This window comes from Meles meles, chromosome 4 (assembly GCF_922984935.1).
Source record: "Meles meles chromosome 4, mMelMel3.1 paternal haplotype, whole genome shotgun sequence".
In the NCBI taxonomy this organism is placed as follows: domain Eukaryota; kingdom Metazoa; phylum Chordata; class Mammalia; order Carnivora; family Mustelidae; genus Meles; species Meles meles.
The window spans coordinates 32,641,646-32,663,948 of record NC_060069.1 but is presented as its reverse complement, the minus strand read 5'-3'; the positions used below and the strand labels follow the sequence as shown (position 1 = coordinate 32,663,948).

Genomic DNA, 22,303 nt, shown 5'->3' with positions numbered 1-22,303 from the left:
CTACAGAATCTAAGCTCCATGAGGGCAAGGATTATGATAGACCTGTCCACCACCTATTCCTCACATCAGACACAGCACCTGCAAAGAACAGATGCTCAAAAAACATCTACTGAATGAATGACATTCAAAATTTGTGCAGTTTTTTAAAACTCTATTCCTTTTTTCTTTCTTTCTTTCTTTCTTTCTTTTTTTTTTTTAGGGCTCCACACCCAGCATGAGCCTAGTGCAAGATTTAAACTCATGACCCTGAGATTAAGACTTTAGCTGAGACCAACAGTTGAATGCTTAACCAACTGAGCAACCCAGGGACCCTTTTAACCTCTATTCTTTTTTTTTTTTTTTTTAATAAACATATAATGTATTATTAGCCCCAGGGATACAGGTCTGTGAATCGCCAGGTTTACACACTTCACAGCACTCACCATAGCACATACCCTCCCCAATGTCCATAACCCCTACCCCCTACCCCCGGCCATCCTCAGTTTGTTTTGTGAGATTAAGAGTCTCTTATGGTTTGTCTCCCTCCGGATCCCAGCTTGTTTCATTTATTCTTTTTCTACCCCCCAAACCCCCCACATTGCATCTGTACTGCCTCATATCAGGGAGATCACATGATAGTTGTCTTTCTCCAATTGACTTATTTCACTCAGCATGATACCCTCTAGTTCCATCCACATCATTGCAAATTTAACCTCTATTCTTAAATGAAAGATGGTATTAACACCCATATATATTGTGATTATGGTAATTCTTTGCATTTCAAAAGCTGCTATCTGTACCAAGTTTTTTATCCTTAATTTGCCAAGCCCTAAAAATGAATAAATAACGAAGTAAAATAGTGAGATAACTATGAAATCATTAGTTCTACCAAACTATCATGGTTATCATCCCACAAAACAGTAACACTGGACAGTATCTTTTAAGCTAAGCCCAATTCTTGTCTTTGTATTCGTCTGTTCAGGCTGCTAATACATAATCAAAGCCTGCAAAAACTTCTGGTTTTCACTGCTAGATGCCTGGGATGGCTGTTACTTCCACAGACAGCAAATGAAATCCAACGAAGTATCCATCAACAGATAAATGGATAAACAAAATGTAATATAGTCACACAGTGGAAAATTATTCAGCCTTAAAAAAGGAATGAAGTTAAGGTGGGGGGCAAGGAATCAAGTTCTAATACATGCTACAACATAGATGAATCTTGAAGTCATTACACTAAGAGAAAAAAGCCAGATACAAAAGGAAAAATACTGTGTAATTCTGCTTGTATGGAATATTCAGAATTAGACAAATTCATAGAGACATAAAGCAGATTAAAAGTCACCAGGATCTGGAAGAGGGGGGAATGGGACTTATTACTTAATAGTTACAGAGTTTCTGTCTGGGGTGATGAAAAGAACAGATTTTCATCACTATGTAGAAATAGACAGTGGTCCTGATTGCACAACATTGTAAATGTAATGAATGCCACTGAACTATAGTCTGAAAACATAGTTTAAATTACAAATTTTGTTATACATATTATAATCACAACTTTTAAAAAATTAATATTGTAAAAGACCAAAAACCATTAAATTGTGCATTTCAAATGGATAAAATTTATCTCAATAAAGCTATTTTGAAAAATGAAATCTGGGGGTGCCTGGGTGGCTCAGTCATTTAAGTGACTCCTCATTTTGGCTCAGGTCATTATCTCCAGCTCCATGATACTAGTCTACTTAAGGATTCTCCTTCTCTCCCTCCACTCTGTCCTCTCCCCCTCTCATGCACACTCTCTCTCTCTTTCTCAATAAATATATAAATTTTTTTAAAGATTTTATTTATTTATTTGTCAGAGAGAGAGAGTGAGAGCAAGCATAGGCAGACAGAGTGGCAGGCAGAGACAGAGAGAGAAGCAGGTTCCCTGCCGAACAAGGAGCCCGATGTGGGACTCGATCCCAGGACGCTGGGATCATGACCTGAGCTGAAGGCAGCCGCTTAACCAACTGAGCCACCCAGGCGTCCCAATAAATAAATATTTTTAAATGAAATGTGAAAGCCCTAGCAGCCACAAATGTCAAAAAGCTACAAAAGCTTCCTTTCTTCTTTATTACTAGTAGGTGCATGCACCTACTATATCTGTGTCTATATGAACATTTTTTTTTTAAGATTTTATTTATTTATTTGACAGACAGAGATCACAGGTAGGCAGAGAGGCAGGCAGAGAGAGAGGAGGAGGCAGGATCCCTGCTGAGCAGAGAGCCCGATGTGGGGCTCGATCCCAGGACCCTGAGATCATGACCTGAACCGAAGGCAGAGGCTTTAACCTACTGAGCCACCCAGGCGCCCCTATATGAACATTCTGCTCAACAACAAAAGTCTCTGAACACTCCATTTGCTAAACTCCAATTCTTATAAAGGATGATCAACTTCTACACTTGTCATTGATCCTTTAGATCTGAGAGAACTGCACATTATGAACATGAATCTTTTGGGTCCTGGATCTCAAGGAAACTCACCAAATTTTAGAGCTACAAGGACTTTCAGATCATAAGGTCCAAAAATAAGCAACATTCTGATAACTTCCATTTGGAGAGATGTACATTGATATATGCAGCTCTAAAATAAGGAAATCATTAATATTTCAGACTTGTGTGATGCCTTAAAAAGACCGTTCACTAGCCCTTCAAAAGGCTTAATTTCTTTTCCTGGTAACATTCACCATGATATTTGTCAAACTACCTGCAGTAAGGTGGCATAAGCAGCTTCCATGCTACCCTCACCTTTCTCCTTTGGAAAGCTAGCTGCCTAAAGGTTCCCAATTTGATACACTCTGTGCCTTCAGGTAAGTTTCACTTAAAGTCAACTCTCTAATTGCATGTCCCCCAAACCTGTGGAACAATCAAAGCCAAACAAGCAAGAAGAAAAAAAAAAAGCATGCAGATTGGTCCTCTGACACCCAAGAGGACTTGCTGGTAACCCTTTCCGACACAGCTCCTCTGAACTCTTCCAAGAGCTGTGATAGCCCATGTTCCCCCAACAGAGCAGCAACATGCCTATTACAGACAGGACAGGGCTTCTAAATCCATCCACATTCCTGACTTCACAGTCTTCAAACACCCAAACATCTTTTATAAATGTACACAGGTCATCAAAAATGAAGACTTCTGTAGATGGGTGGTGATAATGGTTGCACAATATGAATACACTTAAGGCCACAGAATCCCACACTTGTAAACATGGGTAAGTTTTATGTTATGTATGTTTTACCATAATGTACTCAGTTCCATATTTTAGCATGTAAATTATCCAGTTTGCAGAACATATCTATGACTTTTGTTTCTTTTCCTTCTCATTCCCTCTAGTTCCCTGACTTGGGGCCAATTGAGGAGCAAAGAAACCTGAGCAAATAGTAAGCAGGAGGAAAAAGAGGTTATTTTTATTTATGGTATTCCCTGTCTACCTCAAAAAAACAATTTGAAGTGAGAAAAGACAAACTAAACTGTTGAGATTTAACAATTAAAAGGGGGGATTAAGCTATTTGTCCTCTTTACTCACTATGCGGGTTCTATTCTGTTTGGTTTCTTCCTCTTTGGGCATGTTTTTTTGTGAAAGGGATGATCATATGGAACAAAATAAAGTCTAGGGGTGATGTACAAATGTCAACCTTTTATCCTATGTAATATGTATGTAATGTATGAATGAACAATTGAGAAGTGTTATGAAAATTTTAAGGAAAAAAAAGAATCACGAGAAATATATGAAGGAATTATTTTAAAACTGCTAAACCTATTTCCTCTAAAGTTTGAAACTTTAGTTTTGAAACTACTACATCACACAAATAAATAACTTGAATCTTAATAAAAATTGGCCCTTTCATATTGAGGGTTAAGCTGAGTCTTTTGATCAGGTTATGAAGAGTTGGCATATTCATATTCAGAGCTCTGAAAATAGAAATAGAAACTAAAAATACTCTCCTTTTAAATCCTTTAATAACTTTTATTATTATACTATAACTTGTGATTTAATAACTGTATTAAACTAAATTATTTCATAGCAAAATAATAATGTACAGGAAGGAAAACAACCTGTAGGTATAAAAAACTGACCATCCAGGATAAGATCTCTTCCGTATTTTGTTTCTGTTTTGTTTTTGTTGTTGTTGTTGTGTTGTTCTTTCTTCTCTGCATTTGTTCCATGGTTCCCAAATCTGACTGGCCATCAAGATCCCCCAGGAAGAAAACTGCTTGTGTGTCTGTGTGTCAGTGTGCATGCACATGCGCACATGCACTTAAATACAGGTTTTTGAGCTCAACTCCCACAGATTCCAATTTAGCAAGTACAAGTAACGCCTGGGACTCTGCACATTGAAAAAGTTCCCTGAGGGAGTCTAGCGATCAACCACGTTTTAGAACACCTATCTTAATAAATATCTTTTAAAATTTCTAGTGTCACTTTCAATTCCAACTTATTACTAGGCAAAAAAATAGCCCGCTGCAAACCTAACACTAGGATAAAGGTTTACATGCTTTGTGTCCTTTAATCATCACAACAGCCCTATAGTACGTGAAGACAATATTATTCCCATTTTACAAAGGAGGAAACTGAAGTCCATAAGAGTTACTTAACAAAATTACTCAACAAGAAACTAGTTGAGGCAGGATTCAAAGCCACACTTACAACTCTCCAAAGCCCACCTCTTCTGGAAACAGTATGGTACAGTAGAATAAACAATGGTTTTAAGTAGCTGAATTAGAGCCCCAGCTCTGATACCTTTTAGACTTTTATCTCTCAGCTTTGTCTGTTTCCTCATCTGTAAATAAGGCTAATAGTAATACCTATCCTTCCTAACTCACAAGGTTATTGTGAGAATCAAGATGGGCAAATACTTTCAAAGTCATGAATAGTTACCAAAAAACAAACTATTAATGGGGGAGTTGGAGAATACTGAGAAACAGCACAGCATAAGCAGTTAAATGCTAAGACCTTGGAGCTAGACTTCATGTGACTGAACCCAAGCTTTGCTATTTTCTGGCTGTGTGACCTTAGGAAAGATGCTTAACTTTTCTGTGGAATGGTTTCTTTGTTAAAATGGAGATAATAAAACCAATCTTGGAATTTTGTGAAGATTAAATGAACTAATGCAGCTTAAATGCGTAGAACCATCTGTTGCACAGAAAGCACTCAAGCATTAAATGTTTAGAATGCACCCACTTTTGCAAACAAAGCATCACAAATGCAAAAAAGAGTTCAAATACTTAGTACAAAAAAGCCGAGAAGGTGCCAACATTTCCTCTCTTTATAGAAATCTGGGCAAGTCCCTCTAATTTGGGAAGTGAACACTGAGCAGTTTCACTTTTCAAATAAAACTATGTTTCCAAACACAGGCTTCCAAAATGCTTCATTTGTGCAAATATTTAAGATCCTTGTATCTCATTTTCACTTCATTTAAAAGTATCTTTTACCCTCTTATCTGAAAATATCTCACTTGATTTTTTAAAAGTGGTTTTGTTAAAGTATCCTAAGCTTGTCAATAGTTGTTAGACAACTTTTCTTTGCTTCAAACATCCCTCTACAGAATTTGACTTCTAATTCAAAAGCTAACTGAGTAGCTTACCAGAGGAAAAATGTAACAATGAGCTGGATCAAAAAGAGAATGTATAATATGTCAAAAGGAAATAGCACTAGTCCTAAATGAGCTATTTACTAAGAATAACAAAGAGGAAGTGGTGAGGGACTAATCTTCACAAAGAGAATATAATTTAATAATGCTCTAACCAATTCTTGAACCAGATTAATTTATGGTCAGGCCTGCAGCTGCAGATAGAGTCAGAGTCTGAAACAAAGTTGGCACCTCACTAAGAAATCACAGCTGGGAGTTATCTTAAATTTCCAATATGCAACAGGAAATGTTGCCAATGATTCAATAGGTGACAACCCTTTCCATTTTCTTCTTTCTTCTGAGTTGTGAACAAACCAAAACAAAAATGCTCCAGAAGCTCTGGTGCTAGCTGAAAGTTAAACATAAAAATTCCACTGCAGTATTTCAAAAAACAGCTAAAATAACTGAATCTGGGCAGACACCAAATAAGGCCTGTTTCTATCAACATTTATACAGTGCCTCCTAGAATATGCTAACTGTATAGCCCATGAGTGTTTCTATAATATAGTTATCATATTTTCCACATTCTAATTACCATAAGTTTTAATACTAAAGATTCATTATAAATTTCAAAACATTACAGGTACCTGAAAGTGATCCACAAAAAATAAAATGAAAACTTAATTTTTCAATAAGAGGAACAGATATCCAAATAAAGAGCTGGTAACTATATTCTATTCTAATACAGTATTTAGAGGTCAGACTCAACATCTTAGTATATGTGCTGCCCAAGCGAGCACCAGACTCAACATCTTATTCACAAGTAAGCATTCTAAAATCTGCTCAGTAAATTTTACTCCCCCGCCCCAAGTACTTTTACATTCCCAACTGTGCAACTCAATGCTGAGGTGGGGGTTTTCCAGACACACCTCTCTGGCAATGTTACTCAAAGCTTCATCTTCTGCAGAAAATCGGTCTTTTACAGGCGTCCTTTTCCTTCCAGAACCAGGAGTCCCCATATTGTCTTCTTAATAGTGTTTTAACTGTGAAATGTGATTTCACCGTGTTCGGCCCTGAAATAAACAGAAACAGAATTTACTTAGGATGTTTCTCTTTGTACCATTTTACTTATTTATTTGTTTTTTAAAGATTTTATATATCTCTTCGACAGAGATCACAAGTAGGCAGAGAGGCAGGCAGAGAAAGAAAGGGAAACAGGCTCCCTGCTCAGAGAGAGCCCAATGTGGGGCTCGATCCCAGGACCCTGAGATCATGACCTGAGCCGAAGGCAGAGGCTTAACCCACTAAGCCACCCATGCACCCCTCTTTGTACCATTTTAAAGCTCCTTTATATATTCACTTTTAGAAAAATTATATTTGTGTATTTACATATAAATTAGTCACCAAATACTTTTTCCTATCAAATTATTCCAACAAATTTTAGAATATTTAAATTTACACTAATTATTAAACCTCCCAATTCATTCTTATCATGCTATACCCACAGACAGCAACCTGTAAGAATATATTGTAGGGGCACCTTGGGGTTCAGTCAGTTGAGGAGAGAATCTTGATTTCAGCTCAGGGTTGTAAGATTGAGCCCGGCCTTGGGCTACAGGCTTGGCGAGGAGTCTGCTGGAGATTCATTCCCTCTGCTTACCCTCCCTACCCCTGCTCCCATGCTCACACCGACATACTCTCTCTCTAAAAAATAAGTAAGTCTAAAAAAAAAAGAATGTGTTGTAACATTAGCCTCAGAAAAACTGCAGTCAGCAATAATTCTACCTAACAGTTTAAAATTACTACAGTTATTTCTAAAACTTATTTCCATCACAGAGCAAAAAACATTTCAGCAAAGTCATTCATTCTAAAGCTTTGAAACAACATATTCAAGAAATTTTAATACGGAACCTTAAACTTACAAAGATAAATTGGTTTTTTAGTGTAATTTAAAAAACAATTCCAATTAAACTATTACCACATAAAATAACAAATGATTAATTATTCTGCAATTAACAATTACCAACACTGTCCATGCAACAGTAACTGCGTGCCTGCTACTACCAGGTACTGTGGAAAGTGCCAAAGATACGATGACAAACAAAACTGATGTAGGCCAACGATTACGAATATATCTATGGATCTATTATTGTTGCTGTTATTATGAAATAGACCCATTTTTACAAAAAAAAAGGGGGGTGGGGAGAAAAATTCATCTGCCAGGATTAAATAATAAGGGTAGTAAAGATGATCTGGCCTTCCAAACACATGGTATTTGAAATTAAAGATTCCCATAAGAAAATCCATCCCAATTTGCATGACCTCCCTCTTGCTGATATACATTCCTGAGACGTACAGCTCATTTAGCAAAATATCCATTAACTTAAAACTTTTTTTTCCTACCTTTAACAAAATAAACGTGAATCACAAAGGAATTCTCAAGTAAGGTCACCCCAGTAGAATGAACTTTATCAAAACTCCAAGTAACTTTAATGTGTTGGAATTTACTTGTTCCAGGCAAAATAAAACAGAAGCACTTCATCAATTCACTCTTACAAAAAAAGTCTTCAACGAAAATTCAGGCCATTCCCCTCTTATCTGACACCACTTCTTATTCCCACATAGCTAGCATGCTATGTTTGTCAATCAGAATGAAGACTGATGATAGTTCCTCACTCTGCCATAGAAAATCTATCTGGATATGATAAGAAAGGACTCCTTCAAATGGAAATGAAGAGAAGGAATGTTATGTCTGAAAGCAGCAGCTGAGAAGTCCCAGCCACAAATCAGGACAATTTCTGAAAAGCTCAGTGTTGTTTTTTCAGAAGTCTCCCCTCATCCTCACCCTCAGGCACCATTTTAAAGATCATACACTTAATAGTAACGATGTACAAGTATTAGTTACCTACTGAGAAAAAAGCAGCATGCAGTCCTTTTCTTTTCAAAGTACCTCTTTCAAAGTGACAATTTAACTGATGCACAGTAATATCACCCAATATTTGTCCTTCAGCCAGCCTCCCAAGGACACATTCAAAGACATTCCACAAAAACAGGAAACAAAAAAAGTTATTTTTTTTTAAAGATTTATTTATTTGACAGAGAGAGATCACGAGTAAGCAGAGAAGCAGGCAGAGAGAGAGGAGGAAGCAGGCTCCCCACTGAGCAGAGAGCCCAATGTGGGGCTTGATCCCAGGACCCTGAGATCATGACCTGAGCTGAAGGCAGAGGCTTTAACCCACTGAGCCACCCAGGTGCCCCAAAAAGGTATTTTCTAATGCCAGGAACATAAGAATAATTATAGAAGAAGAAGTAAAGATTTTATCAAAAGTTTAACAGTGGTTTCATTAGGAGGAAAGGATTATGGCTGCACTTTTTCTTCTTTTTGATTTTCTAACATTCCAATAACATTGGGGAAAGAGAGATGCATAAACCAATCAATCGATCAATCCAGATCCGAGGCTCAAAGAATAAAGTGGCCCCAAAATGGATCACCCCCGAATTAGGTGGCTGAGACACACTATCTGAAGCCACTGCGGGTGGCACTCTTTCGAAAGGATTTCTGTCTCCTCTTTTTCCATAATCCATTCCCTTCCTCCTCAAGGAACACTGCCTTAAACCTCAGATCTGCCAGGATACTTCTAGTACACAGATTTACAAGGAATTCTTTTCTTAAAAATGTCTCAAAACAAAACTGTTTTGGGGCTCCTGGGTGGCTCAGTCAGTTAAGCGTCTGCGTTCGGCTTGGGTTGTGATCTCAGTGTCCCAGGATGGAGCCCCACATGGGGCTCCCTGCTCAGCAGAGAATCTGCTTCTCCTTCTCTCTCTGACCCTCCTCCCTGCTTGTTCTCTCTCTCTCTTAAAAACAAACAAACTGTTTCAACAGGCTCCAGGCTAGCCAGTCCTGAGAGAAAGATGACAGGAAAAGAGACAGAGGCACAGGATAAGCAGGAAATGGAAGACAGAAGTTTTTCCCTTGTCCTTGTCCTATCTACAGAGAATATCTAGAGGTTTACATGACTCATTGGCCAGGTCCCATCACCTTTCTCAGGAGCACATGAGCCAAATCAACCATTACCCATGTCAAAAAACAATCTAATGTTTTTGAAAGAATTACATGATTTGTACTCTGTAGGCAGACATCCTTACTAATATTAGAAAAAGTAAAAGGTTTTCGGCTCCTATGCAATCTATCTTCAAAATGACAAAAATAAGGCTATAGACTCAAAAGTTGATCTGAAACAGATTATTTTCAGTTTCTGATCCTAAAGGACTTTCAGTAAGTTGCTATCACAAGGAGCATTCCTCAAGAATATTTTTCTTCAGGAGCTGTGTTCATCTCTTGGAGCTTTTCCTTGGTGGTATTGGCCAAACTAAGAGCTAAACCTTTACATCCACTGACAAAAACAAAACTGCCCACATTTTGTCAGGCCCATTACCCAGACAATGTCAAGCTGATTTTCTCCAGAAGATTTTGTCAATAAGGATCTGTCTACCTAAGGGAAAGAAGGGAAGTAGCTTGAAGGATGTTGTGAAATAGAAACCTTCCACAATAGAAATACCAACAAGGCTTTCTTTTCTCCAATTAGTTTCTCAATTAATATATTTCTGAAAAATAGGCATTTTGCCACATTAAGTGGCACTTCAATCATGATATTGCTCACTTTTGTGAGAATAGAATGGGTAAGTAGTATCAGTAAGTCACATTCTAAATATAATACACTTACAGAGTTCTGTCTGGATCCCAATAGTTGCAGTTCTCTATATCTGAGTATTTCATCATGGAGAACTCAAAATATTGGTATTAGCCTCTGCATCAGTCATCACTACAGCTAACATTAGTCTATGCAATAAAACGTTTGGTCTTTATTCATCAGCAAATCGCACTATCTGGAATGGGACTTGAACCGAGTGGGACTGCAGCTATTCCCACTGGACCAAAGTTAAAGTGAGAGGATCTGAGTTCAACTGCTGCACTGCCATTTCCCCTACCTGAGGCTTGGTTTCTTCACTTACAGAGCAGACACAACTGTCCAACACGGTTAATCGGAGCTCAAGTGGGTTCAGGTACTTAGAAAGCACTCCATAAATGTCTGAAGTGTCTTAAATTAACTACCTTTTACATATTTAGTTTATGAAGTAGACAAAAGGGCAATCCTGGCCTTTCTTTAAATTCTTGCACTTTTAACTAAACAAAAACATCCTCAATTACTTCCTGCACCATGCATTATGTGATATCATTAGCGATGCTAAGAATATTTGCAGAAGCATGGAAAAATCTAGAAAAAAAATAAAAATACCTTTAACTATAATCATCACGCTATGTAGCACACTTACATAATAAAATATTAAAAAGAAATTTTTAAGGTACTTTCTGGCATTCAAAGTCTATTTTTGAAATTCCAAATGAACACACAGCATTGGTGGTATAGTGGCGAGCATAGCTGCCTTCCAAATGAACACACAAGTTTTAGAAGTGTGGCCTTACAATGGGAGTTAGTTCTCTCATGAGAACACACCTGACTTAGAAGAGAGAAATCATTAGACGGTACACTTAAGATCTCTGCATATCTTTTTTTTTTAAAAAGATTTTATTTATTTATTTGGCAGACAGAGATCACAAGTAGGTAGAGAGGCAGCCAGAGAGGAGGAGGAAGCAGGCTCCCTGCTGAGCAGAGAGCCCGATGTGGGGCTTGATCCCAGGACCCTGAGATCATGACCTGAGCTGAAGGCAGAGGCTTTAACCCACTGAGCCACCCAGGCACCCCTGTGCATATCTTTTTATTATTGATTCTGTTTTGGTTTTTTTTTTCTCGACAGACAGATAGCACAAGCAAGCAGAGGGAGCGGCAAGCTGAGGAGAAGCAGATTCCCCAATGGGCAAGGAGCCTGATGTAGGATTAGATGCCAGAATCCTGGGATCATGACCTGAGCCAAAGGCAGACACTTAACCAACTGAGCCACCCAGGCACACGAAATGCAGTAAAATATTAACAGTGGACTCCAAGTAGTAAGTACATGAATGTTTATAGTAGAACTCTTTTCAGCTTCTCTGTAAGTTGCAAAATGTGTACAATAAAGTGTTGGAAAAAAACTAGTTAAGAAAGGCTGATGAATAAGTGAATGAAAGGCATGGGAACTGGTAATTTCAATTTAAAAAATCTTGATTTGAAACCAGAAAGGAAGGTAGAGGTAATCACAGTATGGAAGAACACCAATAGTTATGTATACGTTAGAAAGACTATGGGCAAAGGAGAGAATGCTTCAATTGCTGACTAGAAGAGAAAAAAATGAAGGGGGAAGGACAGGGGCAAGAGCAAAAGTAGCAGAGGGAGGGAGAGAGGGCAGGCCTGCAGGAGGAAAGACTGAACACTTAAAGACATCAATTCCTGCAAATAGCTAAATGAGGACATTATGCAAAATGAATAAATCATTTTATTCACTATATTCATATTTATTCATATTAATATTTATTCATATTAATTTAAGACACTTCTTAAATTAAGCATTTATGGAGTGCTTTCTAAGTACCTGAACCCACTTGAGCTCCGATTATTTAGTGATAGAACCTACAGAAAGAATAAAAGGTACATCTAGAAATTGAGGCAAAGTACAAAATGAAAATATGTGTATGTGAGGCAAAACTGGAAGACCTGGTGGAACATGAAAGGTAGATACTAAACACAAATTATATCTCAGGAGAATATGAGAACTTCTTATCAAATTCATATTTTACAAAATAAATTAAACTCATATTTTAATGGTTAAATTAAACTCATATTTTACAAAATAAAACGCCTATAAAGGGTCAGTGAGAAACTGTATAATCCCTTCTCCAACTTACACATTTGGTAGTCCTAAGAATTCACAAAAAGTTTCTTTTAAAGTCTCATATTTTGAATGCATATTATTTTCATACACCCAAAACAAGTGATAATTTTTCCATTTCCTCCTTTCATAAGATGACATGCCAGTGGTTGCACTTACTTCCTTGCTAACCATGTTTAAATAAACGAACTCTAATGGGCGTGTGTTTAACATGATTTACAATACTATTTTCCTCAATGGTGCAGAACCCAAATTAGGAAGATATGCTCTTACCCAACAACTTCCTTCTCAGTATGCCCTGAGAAGTAAACCATTTTCTAGTACCATTCAAATTCCTCCTTTCCCTATACTTTTTAAAAAGTATCTCAGTGTCTACTCAAAAACAAAGAAAGAAAGAACAAAAGAACCTCAAAAATGAGGTTCTTCGTTTCATTCAGAGGATGAAAGGAAGGGAGAGAGAAAATTACATATGCTAAGGACAGGTCAGACTTAAAAGTGTGCAACAGAGCAAAAAACAGGAAAAGAACAGAAGTACCAAGAACAACAGACGCTCAGGCAGCAAAGAACAAAGATAAAACCAAAGACAAGGGAGAAATAAGGAAGCATCTAATAAAGTTGTGATTTTTTTAATGTAATTACTATGAAGAGGGTTCTAAAATTAGAAAACTGTTATAAAATAAAATACATATTTTTAAATTTTCTCTTTCCAACAAATATGTACTTTGAATTTGCAAAGCACTATGTACATAATAATCATTGCCTTATAAGTGGACAAAAGAGTAAATGGGAAAACTAAAATGGCAAAGAAAAAGAAAAAAGTACTTACACTATTTCTACATATGCTTTCTTAATGGTGTTCTCTGAAGCACGAAAGCTTTTATTGTGAGGGAGTCAATTTACCTATTTTTTCTTTTGTTGTTTCATTTGATGTCATTTTTTTTTAAGATTTATTTGCTTATTCTTTAAAAAGAAAAAGAGAAAGAGGGCAGAAGTGGGAGGGGCAGAGGAGACACAGAATGAATTTCAAGCAGATTCCACACTGAGCACAGAGCCCAACACCAGGGCTCAATCCCACAACCCTGAGATCAGAACTAAGTGGAAACCAAGAGTCCAACACAACCAACTATGCTACCCAGGCACTCCCATTTGATGAATTTCTAAGAAAGCACTGCCTACCCCAAAACCTCAAGAATTTATTATGCTTTCTTCTTAGAATTTTACAATTTTAGCTCTTACTTTCAAGTCTATAATCCATTTTGAGTTCATTTTTATTTATGGTGTGAGGCAGGGTACCAACATCATTCTTTTGTCAATGGATATCCACTTGCTCCAGTACCATTTGTTGAAAATGGTATTCTTTCCACAACTAAATGACCTGGGCAGCCTAGTCAAAAAACAATCAACCATAAAAATAAGGGTTTATGTGTGGACCCTCAATTCTATTCCATTGATCTATCTACATAAATCTATATAAATCTATAAATAGATACAGAAATCCTTCTGTCAGTATCACACTGTCTTGATTACTACTCTAGCTTTGCAGCAAGTTTTAAAATTGTTTTAAAATTAAAAGTTTTAAAATTAAAAAAAATTTAAAATTGTGTCTTTCAACTTCGTTCTTTTTAAGATTTTACTGGCATCCCTTATATTTCCATATAAATTTTAGGATTGGCATGTCAATTAAAAAAAAGAGGCAGCTGGAATTTTGATAGAGATTACACTTAATCTATAGATAATTTTGGGAAATACAGCCATTTTAACAATATTGATTCCAATCCATTAACATAGGATGTCTTTCCATTTATTCAGATCTGTAATTTCATTCCACTATGTTTTGTGGCTTTCAATGAATTCTTACATTCTTTTATTAAATTTATTCCTGGGTCAAGTGGATATAAAAGTTTCTATAGGGAAGCATGGGTGGCTCACTCGGTTAAGCATCTGCCTTCTGCTCAGGTCATGATCCCAGGGTCCTGGAATCAAATCCCTCTTCTCCCTCTGCCTGCCACTCCCCCCGCTTTTGTGTACTTGCACTCTCTCTCTGACAAATAAATAAATAAAATCTTTTTTTTTTTTTAAGATTTTATTTATTTATTTGACAGACAGAGATCACAAGTAGGCAGAGAGGCAGGCAGAGAGAGAGAGGAGGAAGCAGGCTGTCCGCAGAGCAGAGAGCCCGATGCGGGGCTCGATCCCAGAACCCTGGGATCATGACCTGCGCTGAAGGCAGAGGCTTTAAACCACTGAGCCACCCAGGCGCCCCATAAATAAATAAAATCTTAAAAAAAAAAAAAGTTTCCTTAAAGTGTAAAATGCTATGGAAATGTACTGTTATCACCAGCACCAAAAAACAAAACATCTAAAATTACAATAAGCAAAAAAGAGGGCAGTAAAGTAAAATTCAGAAGCAAATCCCATGGTTAAGGTTAATCTTAGTTGAGCCATGGGTGGGCATGGGAATTGCATATTTTCAAACACAAATATAATCCAACACCACACCTATATACTTAGTGGGAAGGCATTTTTCACTATTTCCAATTTACTAGGTATATAGCAACAATAAAAGGAACTGGAAGTCCTTTTACTGAATTATACAAGGGTGTGTTTTCTATCTGGGGTATACAGAATTATTACTGAAACACTTCTTCCTCTGAAAGAAATGAAAATCAAAACTAACATGATAGAAGCAAGTAACTAACCTCTGTTACTAATAATAAAATAGATGGAACCAGAATTAAGTCCCAAAGGAAAAAATAACTTAAATTAGCCTTAAACCTTAGGCTCTCCTTTTGATTAAAATGAACTCTACTGGTAATACTTATATTAACTATATTCTAATAACAAAAATAAAACAGAATATAATGCAACAAGAGGAAAAATTATATTCATAAATATGATCATTTTAATTTTTTGTTAGTCTATAGTAAAACCAAAGATAAAACTTTAAATGACCCAAATTGACAACAACAGCTTTAAGTCAAGGCCAGTCAACATGATATAATAAATTGTGGCAAGAAAAAACTCATAGGAAGGAAACAAAGATAAGGACACATTTGATATGCCTATAAGGTAAAAAAAGGTAACAAAATGCCATGTAAAGTATGATTGAAAATATGTAAAACTTCATAGATACAAATAAAGAACAAAGACAATCTGTATAAAAAGAATTTTCCTTTTTCTTAAGCTTTATATACTGTTGATAATCACTTTATCAAAAAATTATTTAAGCTAAAATCTACAATTATGGGTTACTTCATGGTATGAAAATACAAACTTAACAAGAAAAACCAATTTTGAAACAATATTAATGAACTGATAAAGGGGAAAGATTCATTTAGTCTGTCAGGGCAATTGCAAAGTAGGACTATAAAAATTTATGTTGGTCATCTCTGGTAAAACTGTAATTTCCTAACAGATTTCATAGTGACCATCGATTTTACAGGCATAATGACATTTTAAATAAGTGAAAAACACATTGCTAATTTTAAAAAGAATGAGCACCCCTGGATTAACTTTTAAAATTAAAACTCTAACTTGAATCAACAGGTCAAAATTAAAACAAGCAAGCATTAATGTCCTCTAAATTCCTGGGGGAAAACAACGATTTTTAAGTCTACAACTTTTTATAATCAAAGCAAAATCCTTTCAAATTATCAGTTTTCCTTGAAGACCTCTATTCTATGAATCCTTCCACTGACTGGAAAATAAAATAGTGCCATGAGATACTTTTATAGCATAAAAGGAGAGGCCAACATTTCCCCTCTCTTGAGCCATGTTACCCAGGTAAGACAGCTTAAACCTGTCTTAGAAAGGGCAAAGTAATACTCTGAAATGGTAGGCAAGATACCAGTCAGGCCCATAAAAGGAAGTCAACAAGATATAATGCAATGCAAGTACAATGTTCACAAGGGAATAATTCGAGAAGAGAGCCAGCACAGCTGGCTCTGAGAATACCTAATCCAAGTGCCATCCTATCTAAAGCCACATGCAATGAGCTCCACTTTAGACACATGACTTCTGCTCATAAAAGACCTAACATCAACATTTGGGTGGCTGCTTTTTGTACAAATAAAGACAAACTGACCATCCCTCCTCCCAAACCTGCTCATTCACCACAGCCTACTGCATGCATGCACCCAGACACACACACACACACACACACACACACACACACACACACACACACACACAGAACAATATCATTAATTACTTTCCAGAAGTTAAAGACATAAGTTTCCAGATTCAAAGGGCCCAGAGAATGCTCAACATAAGTCCTGAGTCCATACCAAAGTATTTCATAGTGAATTACCACAGTGAATTTCAAACACTGAAGACAAAAATGACTGTAACACATTTCCATGGGTGAGAAAATAAGGTTACATAGAAAGAATTAACGAACAGAATGGTTTTAAACTTTTAAAAGTAATTCTCGTTACTGAGGCACCTGGGTGGCTCACTCAGCTGAGTGACCAACTCTTGAGTTTGGCTTAAGGTCATGATCTTGGGGTGGTGGGCTGGAGTCCCACATAGGGTTCCCCGTTCAGCACAGAGTCTGCTTGAGATGCTCTCTCGCTCTCTCTCCCTCGCCCTCTGCCCCTCCTCCCATCCTGTTCTTTCTCTCTCAAACAAATAAATTCTTTTTTAAAAAGGTAATTCTGGAAAGAGGACAATCACTGTATAGATGCCTTCAAACTTCTGAAGGAAAACTACAGACAACCTATAAACAGCCTATGCCTAGTCAAACCATTCTATTTTTCATACTTGATGATTAAAGACATTTTTAGACATTTGAGGCCTCAAAAATTTACCTCTTTTATGCCCTTTTGTCAATAAGCTACTAGAGGATATGCTTCACGAAATAAAAGAGAAAATCAAAGGAGTAGTTTGTTGCAGAGTCATCCAGGGACTCGGGCTCCTTTCATCTGGTGACTACTCCTTTACCACTGCTTCCCAACTCACAACCGACAGAGATGTGAGGCATACACCTGAACTGTGTTAAACCACTAAAACTTGGGGGTTGTTTTTTTGTTAAAGTAGATTAGTCTATCCAAACTAATAAATGCAAAAAGGTGGAAGAACTATTCCACTTTTCAGAATTGAACCACATGTTGATTAGAAATACGTGTACGGAGAGTGAGGCAGCACAGTTGGGCAAGGAATGGTCCCAAGAGAGTGATTAACATGTAAAATGGCATTGACTGCCTGGAGAGGAAGAGGTACATTAAAGAGTATGTGTAGGAACTTCTAGAATAATTGTCATGTTCATTTCTTGACCTAGGTAGTGAGACATAGACGCTCATTTTATTGTTCTTCCTCAAACTGTATTTTTGTTTTATATCTCTCCATGTTTCACAAATAAACTAAATAAATTAGACAGATAGGATGAAGGACTTGAAAAAAAAAAATGTTGGAGCATTTGGTTTCAAAAAATAAGGTGAAGAGAAAACTAAGCAAAGAAAGGAAACCCCCTGGCAGCCCCCCTGGAAAAACTGAGTTAAACAAGAAAGAAAATAATCACAGTACAATACTTAGCTGAGCAGTAAATAATATTTATTTAGTTATAATGAAAACACCAACTATTGATTTAAAATTGCAAAACCGGAATGTTGCAGAGAGGAGAAGGGGGAATAATGAAGAAACAGAAAATTAACAATAAAAACCACGAGTAATACATAGTTAACTGCACACACATGTTTTTAAAAGAGAAACAGTTTTATAAAGTATGTGCTATTTTGTAAGATACTTCTTTTAACTGCACATAAATGTTTTTTAAAGAAAAAAATAGGTTTATAAAGCATGTGCTATTTTGTAATCAGTTATGGCAGACAGACTCTAAGGTATCATTATCCGCATCCCCCCCCTTCTGTTCCTACCTTTGTGTAAACACCTCCCAAAGAATGTGGCCAGGACTTGTGACTTGCTTCTAACCAACAGAATATGACAAAGGTTATGAGATGTCACTCCTATGATTATGTTACATTATATAAGACTAGCCAGCCAGCAGACTTGCTCTAGGCTCTCCTTAATGATTTGACCAAAGGGCCATATCAGGAAATACCACAAGGCCAAGAAATGCAGATTGCCTCCAAGAGCTGAGAGCAGCCTTTAGGAGTTTGAAGGCAGACTCTACATAACCTTTAGTTATCCTAAAGCAACATTCAGTGAGCAAGAAGCTTCAGTCCTAAAACCACAAATAAACTAATGTTGCCAAAAACCTCAGTGAGCAGGGAGATGGATTTTTATCATGTAAGTCTCCAGAAGAGAATTCTACCCAGCTACACACACCTTGATTACAGCCTCATGAGACCCTATGCAGAGGACCCAGCTCAGCCATACTCCGACTCCTGCCCCACAGAAATTGCAGGATAATAAATGTGTGTTATTTTAAACTCTAAATTTGTGTAACTTGTTACACAACACAGAAGACAAATGCAACAGCTTTTTAAACTTTGTATGAAAAAAAACTTTTGGATGAATAAATTCAGTAAAGGTACAGGGATAAAAAAAATACACACACACACACACACCAGCTGCATTTCTATATACTAACTATGAATAACCCAAAAAGGAAATTAAGAAAACAATTCCATGTATAAGGATCAAAAATAAAATACTTAGGAAAAAACTTAACCAAGGAAACTACAAAACATTGCTGAAGGAATTAAAGGAGATATAAATAAATGGAGAGCCACCCCTGTTCAAGGATTGGAAGACTTAGCACTGTTAAAATGTCAGTACTACTCAAAGCCATTTACAGATTCAATACACTCTCTATCAAATCCTAATGACATTTTTTTGTAGAAATAGAAAAACCTATTTGTAAACCTATTCTATTTGTAGAAATAGAAAAACCCCTCCCTAAAATAAAATCCATATGGAATCTCAAGGGATCATGAACAGCCAAAACAATCTTGAAAAAGAACAAGTTGGAGGTATCACACTTCCTGATTTCAAAACTGAACCAGAAAGCTGGTTACTATAACCAAAACAGTGCCTTATTGGCATACACCACAAACAAAAATAATTCTCAGGGTAGATCAAAGAAATAAGTGTAAGCTAAAACTACAAATCTTTTTGAAGAAAACACACATAAAAAGCTTTATGACTTTGGATTTCTTGAATATAATGCCAAAAGCCCAGGCAACAATAACAACAACAAAAAAAGTAGATACATTGGACTTCATCAAAATAAAAATTCTGTGCATCAAAGGACCATATCAAGAGAAAAAAAAAGTGACCCACAGGATGGGAGAAAATATTTACAAATTATACATCTAACAAGGGGTTAATCTCCGGAATAGATAGAGAACCCCTAAAAACTCAGTAACAACAATAAAAAACAACCCAGTTCAAATATGGACCAAGGACTTGAACAGTATTTCTTCAAAGACATATAAATGGCCAATGAGCACAAGAAAAGATGTTCCACATCACTAGTTATTAGGGAAATACACATCAAAACCACAATGAGACACCACCCCACACTCATTAGAATGCCTACTATGTTAAAAATAATAACAAGTGTGTCAAAGATGCAGAGAAACTGGAACCCCTGTACACTGCCAGTAAGACTGTATAACAAGCCACTACAGAAAATGTGTATGCCAATTCCTCAAAAAATTAAACACAGAATTACTAATATAATCTAAGAATTCTACTTAAGGATATATGTCCAAAAGAAATGAAAGCAGGGACTCAAAACAGATATTTATACACTTGTGTTCACAGGTAGCAGCATTATTCACAATAGCATTATTCACAATTTGGTAAAAGCTAATCAAGTGTCCATCAACGGACAAAGGGATAAACAGAACATGGAATATACAAACAATGGAATATTATTCAGCCTTAAAAAGGACTTAAATTCTCATGCATGTGGGCACCTGGGTGGCTCAGTCAGCTGTCTACCTTCAGCTCTGGTGATGATCCTGGCATCCTGGGAAGGGTCCCGCATCGGGCTTCCTGCTCAGCAGGGATTCTGCTTCTTCCTCTCCCTCTACCCCTCCTCCCCGCTTGTGTTCTCACTCTCCCTCATAAATAAATAAAAATCTTTAAAAATATATATATATATATTCTCATGCATGCTACAACTTGAATAAGCCTTGAGGACACTGTGTTCAGTGAAATAAACCAGGCACAAAACAGAAATATATGATTCTACTTATATGAAGTACTTAGAGTAATCAAATTCACTGAGACAGAAAGTAAAGTGGTGGTTGCCAGGCACTGTGGGGGGAACTAGGAGTTAATTTTTTTTAATGAGTGCAGAGTTTCAGTTTGAGATGATGAGAAAGTTCTGGAGATGGATGATGGTGAAGGTTGTGCAACAGTGTGAATGTATTTAACACCACTGAATTGTAGGGGTGCCTGGGTGGCTTAGTCATTAAGCATCTGCCTTTGGTTCAGGTCATGATCCCAGGGTCCTGGGATCAAGCCCCATGTTGGGGACCCCTGCTCAGCAGGAAGCCTGCTTCTCCCTCTCCCATTCCCCCTGCCTGTGTTCCCACTCTCACTGTGTCTCCGTCACACGAATAAATAAAATCTTTTTTTTAAGTGAATTGTACACTGAAAGATAATTAAAATGGTAAACTTCATATTATTTATATTTTAACATAATTTTTTAAAAAACCCCACTTGGATAGATAACAAAGGGTGAATTGAGTAAGACAGACAGACAATGATTCTCTCATTTCTTTGACTAACCACTTAGATATGGCAATATCCATGGCAGGGAAAAAGATATCTAAAACTGAATTTTTTTTTTTCTATCTTTAATCCTATAGTCCTTGGGTCACTTTACTGAAATCCTTTTTTTTTTCTTTTTTTTTTTAATAGCAACATGTATGCTTACTAATTGTATTGCTTATTGTTATAAATTACTTACACCAGTTAACAGAGAAATAAATATTTTAACATATTAATCTTCTGCATACAGTATATGTTATTTTACTTAGAAAACAGACAGCCAAAAGAGTGCTCCTGGCTGTTAAAACGTTTCAATTTAGGAAAGTGGGGGATATAGAAAGAATAACAAAGTGATCAAAACAAGCAACTTTAAAATTAGTTTCCTAAAACAGTAAAGCTACGTTATATCAAAACTAGCTTTAAAAACAAACCAACCAACCAACCAACCTAGGTAAGATTTTGGTGTTCAGGGAGCCTGGGTGGCTCAGTCCACTGAGCATCTGCCTTGGGCTCAGGTCATGATCCCAGGGTGCTGGGATCGAGTGCCACAGGGAGCCCACTTCTCCCTCTGCCTCTGCCTCTCTCTCTCTCTCTGTCTCTCATGAATAAATACATAAAATCTTTAAAATTTAAAAAAAAAAAAAGATTTTGGTGTTCATAATGAAAAACCAACTAAGACATACGAGGTTCAAAGTGAAAACAATGAAACATTTCTGAGCAAATACGACCCGATATACATTTGTACTCCAACACTTTTCCAAACCTCATTCCCACTCTCTGCTCTGCACTATCTTCACCTTTTTTTTCTCTTGGTAGAGGAAGGCTGAGACCTGAAGCAGGGAGGTGATAATAGGAATAAACCAGATAATAGGAAGGGGGGTAGGAAGGAAGGGGGAAAATAAAAATACTCCAGTTTACATTTTCTCCTCACACTCAATACAGTACTAAATACATCATTATTATCAAATGCAAAGAATCCAAATATCTGAGGACAAGGAAAAATTAAAGTTCTTGAAGTTACAACCTAATCTAAAACAAGAGAAAGGAAACTATCTACAGGCTTTGCATCTGAGTGCAGAATTCTTCAAACAACCTTGACTGTAATACAAGGCTGCAGTTTAATATGGTGACAGGAACCTTGGATAAATGGGTGGAGTACTAAAGCCCTTTGAACAGTTTTCTAGCTTAACTAGTGAAATCAGTTAAAGAACT

The 22,303-nt window shown here is 36.7% G+C and overlaps 1 protein-coding gene across 10 annotated transcripts in view; it reads right to left on the bottom strand.

Annotated features, from left to right (window-relative positions):
• The window catches only part of LRRFIP2 (LRR binding FLII interacting protein 2), a 108,925-nt gene that overhangs the window by 81,371 nt on the left and 5,251 nt on the right, over positions 1 to 22,303 (bottom strand). For all 10 annotated transcript variants that reach the window (XM_046003838.1, XM_046003828.1, XM_046003831.1 and 7 more), the window contains exon 2: positions 6,511 to 6,654. In XM_046003838.1, the coding sequence (XP_045859794.1) occupies positions 6,511 to 6,600 (90 nt within the window). In that variant the 5' untranslated portion in view covers positions 6,601 to 6,654. The remainder of the gene's footprint in view (positions 1 to 6,510; positions 6,655 to 22,303) is intronic.